Here is a 12,919-nt window from a genome sequence, read left to right as displayed (position 1 = left end):
ATCCAGTGAAATAGGGGGTCTAGGATGAGATCCAAGTTTCAGTTCTTTCACTTCTTTACCTCATTCTATGCACTCATATCAACAGGGTAAAGAATAATCCCACACCACACAGAGTTGCATCTCCATGCTGAGTTTGTCCACAGCATGTGTGCAACTCACAAGCACCGATATTAAGACCATCTAGCATATTCACCGTTCTTCTAAATCTATAGAAATAACTCTTTTCTTTTCCTAATAAGACTTTATGCCATTTTCCCTATAGAAACAACACAGCATCATACTCTTGGCACAGCTGCACCGTTCATTCAACAGAAGCTGTTATGAAGAAAAAGCATAGGCAGACAAACCTAGGTACTTTCTTCCACATCAAAATCCCAGAGAAGCCAAGAGAAACCTCCACATGTTTTCAAGACAAGTTATTTTTCCTTGGAACATTTCCTACAGGGCAATAATTCTTCAACTGTTCCTCAAGAGTGGACTTGGCCATCAGTCAGTCCTTACACGCCAGTGGCCCAGAAGAGCTATAAAATTTAAAGGTGATACAGGATGCTAAAAATCTTCCTAGCAGATGGAAGACAGTCTCATGAGGACAAGTAAATCACTTCTTATTTTCAACCTGGAAAGAAAATTACTTGGCACTGAGACAGCTTTAAACTAACACTTGCGACTGGCTTGAAAAAAAATAAAAATCTTCAAGACCAGAGCAATAAGCACTTATTGAATATTTGTGAGAGATGTCACGTTGACAGCTTCAGCTGCAAGAGGGCAAATGCTTAAAGGGAATTCATTGCCCAGCTGAGTACAGCACCATCTGACCACACAAGGCAGCTTGTGCTAGAACACTTCAGTTTCATCACCTCAGTTCCCTAAACGAATAGAAATCAGACATCTGTAAATGGCATCTGCAGCTATCTACAAGCTATGTAAACTAAGACACTGAGGAGTTTCAGGTAGAAGGAAGCAGTTTAACAGCTGACCTAGTGCAGAAAGCTAATGGGCTGGAAACACAGCACTCTCCCCTCTCCCACTAGCCTGTAATCCAGACCTCATATCACTGATGCAGTTCAACAAATGGATCTGAACTTCCCAAGCAAACTATCACACATAGTCTTTGCATTCTGGTGTCTTGTGCTAAATCACCACTTGTCAGTGGGTGGCATCCAGCCCTCCAGCACAGTCAGGCTCCAAGAGACATCTTTGGCCTACACAAGGTACATCTTAAGTCTTATCAGCCCAAAGTTTCCCAACTGACTGATGATTGACTTCTCACAGTGTGCTCAGCCCAACAGCCAGCTGGGCAATGAAAACAATGTTTTTCTGTTCAAGTTACCAGCCAAAAAGAAACCTGAACACATGTAAAGAACAGAGACTTCTACCTGAGCTGTCTAGACTAAGTGACACCTAAGGAAGCTACCAAAAATCCTTTATTTGCCTGCTACAACAGTAAACATTCCTTCTATATCCCAAATTAGAAGTTCTACAGAGAAGGTCAATGAATGAGATATCCCAAAGTCAAGGAGTCATCTTAAGTCTAGATAAGAAACTCCACACCACAGCTCATTTGATACAAGCCTCTTCTGTTGACTATTAAAATATTCCAAAGCACTTTTCTGTATAGATGGCTAAAGTAACACACAGTGAGAAATTGCTCAAACATACTTGATCTGTAGCCTGCACCTATACCAGTAGCCTTCCATCCAGAATGAGTACCTGGAGTCAGCAACTGCCATAACTGTAGCCATATATAAACTAACAGAACACAAACTAACAGGAGGCAAGCCAAACCTTGGCTGCAAGTGATGGGCAGTGGGAAATTCTCCCAGTGCAGATGATCACAAAGGCCACACAGGAAACCAGTACATTGTCCGGGGGGGCCACCATCCTGAAGGTTGGAGCACAGGAGCCACCTTCAGGCTCCATCACCCTGAGGAATATTTAGTGACATTCAAAGTAATTAAATATTCCTTCAGGCATTTACACCATATGCTGCATTTCAACTTCTTCAGTAATGTAAAGCAAAACAGAAAGCAAAGCTTTGCAGCACATGAACAGTATGTTGTTACTACATTTTAGATGCTTATTTAAACTTAACCAGCCCAGTCACAGAAGTTATACTAAGGCGAGCAATTAGCTAACTGAATTTGTCATTTGAGTTTGCACTTGCTAATGCCCCTCTGCAATACAGCTTCTGCAGAACAGGGCAGGGGTCATGTTTTTCACAAACAACTGAAATCATCTGGTGTCTCGTCAGACACTTCATAGCTGCAGGGTTTGAGTAAGCAATGAACTGACACTTTCCTAAGGACTAAGACCCTTTAGGACACAACCAGTTAGACAAGATGACTAACAGGCTAATCTTTTACATATTTTACACAATTAGAATTCCAAACACTGGCAGTATTTAAAGCAGGTCTCATACCAGTACCACCTTGTAACATCCTGAACTACTGTTAAGAGTGGTATTTTAATAGTATGGATGTTGGAAACTTCCAAGTAGTTGTTCTTTAAAAGAATTACAGTTTCTACCTTAATTTGCTACAAGAGATTATCTTCCATATACACGAGTATATATGAAGTTGTTTCATAGCTAGCTGGTATTCAAATTAAAGAAACAACTACATTGGTTAAGTAGTTTCATTTTTCCCCACTCTGCAGCATCTGTGGTTACATGATGCACCCATATAGCAGATTTGATCACACAAGTAGATTTGTTTAGCATTCAATTCCAGAGAGGCCTAGAATAGCGTATTTAAGAGACATGATATTCGAAGGACAGACTTACATGGTTATTTTCAATGTTTTGCAGCAGTCTTGGGTCATCAAATTCACACGATTCACTGGTAGGAGGTAGCTGGCTGCAGAGCAAGACAAGCATAATCGAACATGCACTGGCAACACTTCCATCTTACTACTTCATCCATTTTGTTGGAAAGCAAAGGAAAAACAAAATAAGCTTCCACTATCCTTGAAAGTATTGTGAAAACATCATATGACTAATGCACAAAGAGCTGAAAATAAGCAATAATTTCTTCAGAACACCAGCAAGAAACCCGAAATGGTTACACTTAAGTGTATTTAAGACTGAAGTGTCACACTTCCTAGGACAGATGTAGCAGAAGCAGCTTTTAAGTGTACTTGAAATACTTTGATTTCAAGGTGACTTGCTTCTAAAATAAATCAGATCAATATCCCTAAGCTCTGTCTATTCAGTCAGTTCTGCTTCAGGTTGATCACTGGAAGATTTTAAGCTTGAGTACCCCAAATTAACACCTGGAAGAAACTCTTCCACAGAACTGACTAGGAAAGAAGAATCCAAGTAGAGAAAAGGTGGCAAGGAAGGAAACAGCAACAAAGTGGAAGTAAGAGGCACCCACAGAAATCACATCTCAGCTGAAATAGCAACATAGCATCATATTACACCACATTCCCAAAAAGCAATTATAAAGAAAGAGACAGACCAGTGGAGAAGCCTAACTTAGTTCATCAGAAAGTGGCCAACCGCATTCAGTGTCTATCTGCTTCTTGGGTAGGAACCCACTTCTTACTTATATTTGCCAAAGTCACCATCAGCCCACTCTGGCTCTTCCCCCCTGTCCTGTTAATGTGAATACACTACAGTGACACCTGCGTAACACCTCTAGGCTTTCACTCTTCTCTGTGGAATGGGACAGACCCATCACCTCTATTCATTAAGTCTCTGAACAAAGAGGAGTGGTTCTCTTGACATAAGACACCTCCATATCAAGCTCTTTCCCAGTTTGAGTATTAAAACATAGCATTTTAATAAAGCAGTTCCTTTTCTTCTGCTTGTCAGGTTTGAACTCAGTGATTGCAAAGGAGTAACATTCAGTCTCCAGCTAGAGGTAAGGTTACTTTAAAGAAGATTACTCTTAGCTTGTAATTTGGTTGTCTGTAATTATAAATAAGCACTGCATTAGCATGCACCCAAGGCACCCCAGCCTATCCCCCACTCCCCTCCACCCACCATCTCTCTGTGCAGAAGAGAAGATCCATCACCACCCACCAGCTCTACATCAGGCTCCTGCTGGAAGAGCATTTTACTCAAACACATTGCTCCTTTGGGCTTCAAGTCCCAAATTGGAAAGCAGTCTTTATTACAGATTGTCCCCACTCTGCTATACAGAACGCAAACATCTGAGAATGTATTTACCTGAAGTCTTCTGATGAACGTTCTCTTTCCAGCTCAGGAAAGTGACTGAGGGGTCAAAAATGGAAAAAAGAACATTTATTCCACTTTGCAAACCAAAAAATAGGTAGAAGGCAAAGATCAACGAGTCACCACACATACAAACATATGCTGGAACCATGGGTTCAGCTGTTCATACATCTGAACCAAGTTTTCTGCCTTTTGAGTATCTAATTTAGCTACTGTGAAACTCAAATATTAATTTGCACAGAGATCATAAGACTACCCATTGAAAACTAAGCAAAGAAAGATTTAGTAATCAAAACCCAAAAGGCCAAGGGCTATGAAATACCAGCATGACTCAAAAGGATCCTTTTGAAAGAAACAGAACTAAATCAGTAAGTGGGTGTCTCACATGCAGAGAATGTTTTACTTTACAACTACAATTACAGTTATAATGAAATTCTGGTTCATCTAAAGGAAACATGACTGAATATTGGCACCCTTGGGCTGCATCATCTTCACTCTGGGAAGGCCAGAGGTTACTTAGCACTTCTGGTTTAAATTGTGATTAGATAAGTTAGGAAGTACATAATTATTTCTCTTTACTTCATGTAAAGGTTTGCATTTCATAATTAGTATTGCAGGACATGGAAATGAAAGCTATTAACTGGGACCACAAAATACACTCAAATATAAATGGAAGAATGGAATGTTCTAATCCTATTCTGATATAAAAGTACGTACCATTAATAAGAACATATTAAACAGAGTTTCTTAAAAAGTCATACCTACCCATATGTCACTCCAGCAATACTACATTTCTTAAAGTTCATGATATTGCATGTTAGAGTACCCGTTTTATCAGAAAACAGGTATTTTACCTGGAACGAAAAAAAGTCTAATGTTCAACTTGCAAAGTAACAAAATTTAAAGTGGAAACCAGGGTAAGTATCAGGGAAATTCTGGGAGACATGGCTCAAATGTCACAGTATTGGCCAGTGCAAGCTTATTACAGCTTGGTTTGTCTTGCCAATGCTACAGGAAATTAATCAGGAAAGTTACTATATTTAATGGCATTATTTCTTCTTTATATCTAAATGCAAATGGTAGGTACCAATTGCAAAGGCTCCAGCGTGGTCAATACAGATGTACTTGCTTGTGCTAGCTGAATATTCACCAAATCTTTCAAATATACAAACATCAAACAGCAAGACTGGGAATTAAAAAGATTGTTGAATCACTGGAACTTAATACACTGAAGAAATCCTGTGTTCCAAAGATCACCAGAAACTTGCTAGGGGTTTTATCCCCATAAACAGTACTGTGCAAGGAATAACAGAGTGAGTCCAAGCCATATTCTGCAGGCAAACACAAGCTGCTTTTTCTGGTTTCCAGCCATGAGCAATCCTTAAGTGTGAAATGCGCAGCCACAGTTGGCACTGCCCACACTAATAATCCCTTAATGGAAACCAGTGACTTTCAGCTAGAACTTGGAGACAACACCAACACAACTTCTTGGAGCATTAGCAGATTCAAGATTGTCACCTTCAGTAGGCCACAACAGACAAACTAACTGCAAGCTAAATTCCGCACTGTTTTACCTCTGTACCCGGTAAGATTTTAAAACAGCAACAGGTACGAAGGGATGGTGCTAACATAGGCGTTAGCCAATTTACAGTCCACAATATTTTGCCTAGCATTGCACAAAGCTTTTCCTCAATATCTGCAATTGAGTTACGGGACAGTGCAATATGCTACTAGTTAAGTGATTCTTTATCTGTGCACTACACTGCTTCCAAATACAGCATTGACTTCTAACTGGCACAGGCTCTGTTATCCAAACATCTGAGGGGAACTTCAAGTCATTGACAATTCTATCATATAATAAAATTTTAAAATGCACCTGTGAACAATTCGATTAATGAATCCGAAAATTCTGTCTAGTTACATAGAATCACCAGGTAAGCCATTTCTGTAAACAACAGATGGGTCTATGGGCCAACAATATACATTATACTACATACTAGAGTTTACTTTGGACAAAAACACTACCATAATTTGGAGGCCGATGACCCCACAAAGCAATCTCAGCACAAATCCAATTTTAACAATCCCAAGAAAGAGGCCAATCAAATTAAGCAGGAGGAATACTGACTACCATTCTGCTGAGCAGCACACAATAGTTATGTGTTTTACATACACAAACATTGCGTCCAAAGTTAAGTTCACACAAATTAAGTTCACAAATTAAGCGACACAAATTAAGTTCATGTGCCATTGGCAGTCAAGGAAAAAAGCTAGGATATCTTGATGGTACTACAAAATTCCAATGGCAAAATTGTGTTTTCCAGTAACCTTGTTTTGGGAAGCCCGTCCATTTTGAAAAAATCTTACTTGCAGAATTTATTTAAAAAAAAATCTTACGACAACTGCAAATTAATAAACTATCTTTATCTAAAAGGAAAGTGGAAATGCTTGAAGGAACACAAGCTAAGTCAGGAACAGAACTGCATTTTTTTGACTTGCATGTCCCATGACGTGGTCAGAAACAGGAAGAACTAAGAGCAGAGGTTGAGGCTGCTGGCCTGCTCTTCAGCCAAGCTTAGTCCTGTACATTCTGCTCTGGGATAAACAGCCACACAGCATCACTTCAACAGCCTTGAGGAAAATGTCACTTTAGAATGAACAGAAGAAATAAAGATTCGATTATTAGGCTTAAAACTGCCTGTGTGACCTGGAATTTAATCCTGTGATCTCTCACTATTTTACCTTTAAGACTTGGACTAATGAAAGGAAAGAGGCCCCATTAACCTGAGCCATAGAGCAACAGAATAAAGCAGATTTGTACAGCGTGCTCTCATACCTTTTGTCTTCTCAGAACATATCACAAACATGACACTTAAGAAAATGTTGTCTTACCTGCCCAAGTTCTTCATTAAGGTTTGAGGTTCTGGCCATTGCAGGCGTATCTGTTTCAGGATAATACATATCTATGTCCTGAAATGAGAGCAAAATTAGACCTATGCTATGCAAATTAAACACTGAAGTATCCTGTCTTCTTTTTGACAGCTACAACTTGACTGCAGGCCTGAGAGATAAACAGCGTCCCAGACTGAATGGGGTACCTGCTTTCCCAAGTATAGCTCCATACTACATGTCCATGAGGAAAGCCAGACACAGTTATAGGTGGTTATTGTTTCCTTCATTGCACCTCTAGCATAAGAATTTACTACAGTAGAAAGAAGTTCTAACAGGCATTAGCTATGCTAATCATAGGTCTTCAGTTACAACAATTCAATTTACTCTAGCCACATTCATGACTGGAGAGAAATTAAGTGACACTGTGAAATCAACTACTTCTATTACTACTTTTAATTGGAATGGTAAACAGAACAGCTGCTACATAACCCAAAGCAAATTCTCAGATAATCTAGTTAAGCTAGTGCTTTCCTGGCACTGTTGGGCCCTCGTCCGTGGGAAAAGAAACCCCGGCTGGTGCAAACACAGACCCACCGTCAGTGAAGGAAGAGCTGGTACAGGAACTATTACAGGAGCTTGACCCCTACAAATCGATGGGCCCAAGGGTGTTAACACCCAAGGGTGTTAAGAGAGCTGGCTGACAGCACTGCAAGGCCACTCTCCATAATCTTTGATAAGTCAAGATCAAGGGAAGTCCCAGAAGACTGGAAGAAGGCTAACGTCACCCCTATCTACAAGCAGGGCTTAAAGGAAGATCCAAGAGATTACAGGCCCCAGTCTTTCTTCAGTCCCTGGGAGAGTTCCAGAACAAATCCTCCTGGGGCTGTCACAAGTCAGCTGAAGCACGTGATTGGGAACAGCCAGCACAGATCCACCAGGGGCAAGTTGTGCTTGACAAACCTGATGACCTATGACAAAGTAACCTGCTCGGTTGACATGGGGTGAGTAGTGGATGTTGTTTACCTGGATTTCTCCAAGGCTTCTGATAGTTTCCTACAGCATCCTCCTAGGGACACTCAACATGTTATGGTGTAGAGAAGTGTTCTCTGCAGCAGGTGAGGAACTGGCTGACAGGCTATACGCAGAGGGTGGTGATAAATGGCTCTTTTTTGAACAGGCAACCTGTCATGAGTGGGGTCCTCCAAGTATTGATATTGCACCCAACACTGTTTATCATCTTCATAAGTGATCTGGAAGATGGGATCAAGTGTATCCTGATGAAGTTTGCCAATGACACCAAACTGAGTGGTAAACTGAACACTTGGCAAGGGAGAGTCACCCTGCAGGATGAGCTGGGTGGGCTGGAAGAGTAGGCTAACAAGAACCTTACAAAGTTCAGCAAGGGCAAGTGTAAGGTCTTGCACCTGGGAAAACATAATCCAGGAGTGCAGCACAGCCTGGTATCTACCCGGCTAGGGAGCAGTTCTGTGGAAGAGGGACCTGGGGGTCCTGGTAGACAACAAGATCACTATGAGTTAATAATGTGCTGCTGTGGCAAAGAAAGACAACAAGGTGCTGGGCTGCATTAGCAAGGGCATCACCAGCAGACACAGTCATAATCCTGCTCTAGTCAGTGCTCAGACCACACCTGGAATGCTGTTTTGGTCCCCACTACACAAAAAAAATGTGGACAGGCTGGAGAGGGTCCAGAGAAGGGCCATAAAGATGATCAAAGGACTGGGAAACCATCATATGAGAAAAGGCTGAGAGAAGCAGGTTTGTTCAGCCTTGAGCAAATAAGGCTTGGAGGACAACTCATCACCATGTTCCAGTATTTAAAGGGTGGCTACAAAGATGGAAACACCTTTTTTACAAGGAGTCACATGGAAAATATGAGAAACTATGGGTACAAGTTATTCCTAGGTAGATTCTGATTGGACAAAAAAGAGGGAAAATTTTCACTATGAGAACAATCAGCCATTGCAATAATCTCCCCAAGGAAGTGGTGGATTCCCCAACACTGGACACTTCTATGATTCAACTGGACAGGGTGCTGGGCCATCTTGCCTATACCATGCTTTTGCCAAGAAAGGTTGGACCAGATGAACCTTGAGGTCTCTTCTGACTTGGTATTCTATGAATATATTATAAGCAGCTCAGAGAACTGACAAGTTAGACCTTATTTACTTGTATTTTAGAGGAACCACTACACATCCAAGATTTAACACACACGCCACGACAAGGTGCTCCTTTTGGTTTTGTTCAGCTTAAGACATACTACTACAGTATTTTTTTGTCTGCAACTGAAGAGAAATACACTTTGAAGTCAAACTTGCCTGAACAGAAGGGACAACTGTTTTGTTTCATGAGGCACTACCAACTCATCTCCTTACAGAAATACCATGACTCATACTAGAGATGATCTTAAGGCCAGCCTCAGGATTTAAAAACAAAAAACAAAACATAACACACCACACAAAAAAACCCGCCACACAGACACACCACTAAAAAACACCACACCTCCAAGTCTAGTCTCTCTCTCTGCTGTGGCTGAGAGAAGTATACAAGACTGATCATTTGCACAGAGGACCTTTCTTCAAATAAATCTTTTAATTTCCTGTGGAATGCAGATATAATACGGAGTAAATCCTCTGAACTTCAACCTGTCTGTCCCAGAAGTTGCACCAGAAAAGTAATCAGAAAATCTGGTAAAGATTTCAGGGTGATTTTTAAGTCACATTCCAAAAAACTGACCTTAATACATTTATTCTTGTTACTTACCCAATTTATAAAAAGAGCCTGAGTAAACTTGACAACTTCTAATGTCACCAGAAGACTGATTGGAATAAGGTTGTTGTACAAGATTATAAATGTCAGCAGATTGTATCCAAAGTTGACAGACAGCGTTTCTGTAGACCAAAAGACATTAGGCATGAATAGACAGAAGGCAGAAGTCTGAGTGGTACAGTATAGGGGCAAACATCTTTCTGCAGTTGGCTTAGTCAGATTTAGTAGTGCTAAATTAATCAGCAAGTGTGTTGAGGCCTAGTATAATGGCCTAATATTGATTTCAATATTACATGTATAAAACACCCACAGAACACATGCCTGGATACACAGCGTATTATGCCAGGTGAAAAAGGGCAAGATTGTTCTTCTAATAGATAGCCTCACCAAACACTTTCTAAACTCTTTTCGCTACACAGATGGTGAGAAGCGTGATATTCCACACTAAACCTCAAATTTAGAGATTTATCTGATGTGTCAACTGCTCCAATTAAGAGCCACCAATATTACCTTTCAGAAAGTGCCTATATGTCTCAGTGGAATTAGAAAACAGAAAGTAAAGACTAAAATTTGTTCCCAGCACTGGCAGAAATTAGAAGTTACTCACACTAAAGAAATCTAAGAGAACAAGTTGACTGTTAAACAGACACTTCGGAAATGAACTAAGACATTCTGCCTAAGCAGAGAAGCTGTTATTAAATGGTGACAACTTGGGACAAGTTGCCCAAATCAATCTACCAGCACCACAGGTCCCAAAGGGAAGGAGAAGCATTCCCAGACAGCTGGTAGAATAGGCAAGGCTCAGCAGAGACACAGGATGAAGGCTCCTGTTGATGGTGCTGTCCACAGACTTCTCCTTACATCCAGAGTCTCTGCATTTGTCTCTTCACTTTTCCTGAAGCACAGGGAGGCACCTCAGTCAGCACGCAGAACACCCAGCACAGTGGGGTCACAGCCCGCAACTAAGGGTTTTCAGCATTACAGTAAGTTAGTGAGAAAACAGGGGAGAAAACCAGGAGGTGACAGAAGCCAGAGAAAGTTGCTGAAGGTGAACGAAGATCAGAGCAAGACTTGAAGTTTGGAGCCAGGCACCTCCAAGTGTGAGCACACATGAATTCCGTATCTTTGATCAGTTTACAGAAAGATTAGAAGCACACTTGCTATCAGCAAAGTTTTCCCCAATACACTCTTAATAGAAATTAGACATTTAACAAAAATTTAACATCTACCTGTTTAGCCTGAAAAAGTCTTTCCCATGTGTGGCAGTTACAGAAGTGACAGAAATTGTGCATTCAATTTCCAAAGCGGCATCTATACAGACTACTATGTAATCCTTCTTTATTACAGGTTGCACCTGTGATTTATATTAGCACAAGTTCAAGTTTGTTCCATTCAACTTTTTCAATATTACTTTATCATTGGAAGGGACAAATTTTAACTTCCTCACTAAAGGCAAGGGGGAGGATGGGGAAGAAACTTTGAAAGTTGCTGATATTGCTCCTAGAAGACATGACAACTACCGAAAGCCAACGTCAAATATAAGTCACTTCCATATTCCTACTATATGATTTTTCCCCATTACTATCACAACTTCACAACTGCAGTTCTTGAGCTGCAGAATAAACCCTTTGCCATCTGGTTTGCAATCACCAGCAGAAGGACCATTCACAGTTTGTAAGAATTGTTTTCAGATCTGCATCCCAAAAAGGTTTGTAACAACACATTTTATAGCTGGCTAAAGTAAGCCCCTCAAGGCAGAAGTCTAATAGAGAGCCATTTATTTCATCCATGTTTGCATTAGGCCTATCTTTACCTGAACTAACAAATTCAAGGAGTTACAAATGAAATAAAAAACCACACTTACTAAGCATGCTAAGAGATCAGTTTTCCAATTACAACATAATGGTCAGAATCCAAAGCTACTCTGAAACATCACCCAATAAATACAAAGTCCTAACATTTAGCATTTAACAATATTCTCTGCAATGAGAGCAGATCAGCATTTCTGACCGAAAAACATCTAGAAAAAAATCTGTTGCTTCCATGTGTAAGTATAAAGTTGAAGTCAGTAACAGGCTGACACCTGCTATCCTGGAGTCAGATACAGTCACATGATACACAGGGCAGCAGTATGTGACCTGCTCTAAAAACAAATCTGTGCACAACATCTCCACAGAGCTGAAAGAACTTAAACACCAAATAGCCAAGAATAACTCTTGCCCCTCTTCTGTTTCTTCCTTGCTCCCTAAGTGACAGCTCAGTGATATTTACCTGACCTTTTCTGTTCTATTAACAGAAGCCTCACAGGCAAGTTCACTTGTGCCAAGCAATTCTTCAAAAAAATAATATTGGGCCATCAAAAGTTAACAACAGGCTCTGTTTATGTTTCTTTGTTTCTTATTTTACACATTAATTTGGCAAAGATAAGAGCCTGGCTGGTCCTCCAGCCTCACAGATCCCTAGCACACTGCCTGCATACTCACTGTTGGAGCCAAGGTACCAGACGACTTCACCATGTGTTCTGTTCCATAATAAGGCACCTACAGAACTCACAAGGGCCATCACCAGAAGAATACAGAACAAAACGAGGATCTGCATGTTGGTCACTTTCTCCACATTTGATCTCTTTAGGGGTGCTTTGGTTGAATTCTGAACAGCAACAGGAAAAAAGAAGAAGTTTGGCAATGGCTTATACAAGAAGTACAGAGGCAAACTCAGTCTTTATTTTTAGAGTCCATCACAGAACTTGACTTCAACTTTATTTAGCTCACTATTGTATGCAAAGCTCAACAAGGTGGTAGTAGGAACCAACACTCCTAATTTCTCCAAAACTGACAGGAGACAGGAGCAAGAGAACCACTCCCTTCTGAAGACGTGGAACGCTCATCTCCTGTCTGTCCCTCCCACTGACAGCAGCAGTGAGCAACACGTGGATGGTGCTGGTCTCTCCAGGCATTCCCTGCCATTACAGCAATAGAGACTGTAGTCTTTCCCTCATTATCTCCAAGTGCTAAAATTGTAGGTGGCCATCACCATCTCCTCAGCTGTCATTACCATCTCCCT

At 40.8% G+C, this 12,919-nt stretch overlaps 1 protein-coding gene across 1 annotated transcript in view; it reads right to left on the bottom strand.

The window, feature by feature from the left end:
- Positions 1–12,919, bottom strand: part of ATP8A2 (ATPase phospholipid transporting 8A2) — a 301,460-nt gene that overhangs the window by 262,522 nt on the left and 26,019 nt on the right. Inside the window, exons 10-15 of the mRNA XM_065654983.1 lie at positions 12,340–12,505; positions 9,851–9,978; positions 7,070–7,147; positions 4,943–5,031; positions 4,172–4,216; positions 2,783–2,855 (exon numbers count right to left, since the gene is read on the bottom strand). Coding sequence (XP_065511055.1) covers positions 2,783–2,855; positions 4,172–4,216; positions 4,943–5,031; positions 7,070–7,147; positions 9,851–9,978; positions 12,340–12,505 — 579 coding nt within the window. The remainder of the gene's footprint in view (positions 1–2,782; positions 2,856–4,171; positions 4,217–4,942; positions 5,032–7,069; positions 7,148–9,850; positions 9,979–12,339; positions 12,506–12,919) is intronic.

The sequence above is a fragment of the Caloenas nicobarica genome, chromosome 1, assembly GCF_036013445.1.
Source record: "Caloenas nicobarica isolate bCalNic1 chromosome 1, bCalNic1.hap1, whole genome shotgun sequence".
Taxonomy (NCBI): Eukaryota; Metazoa; Chordata; class Aves; order Columbiformes; family Columbidae; genus Caloenas; species Caloenas nicobarica.
This window is presented reverse-complemented; position numbering and strand designations above follow the sequence as displayed.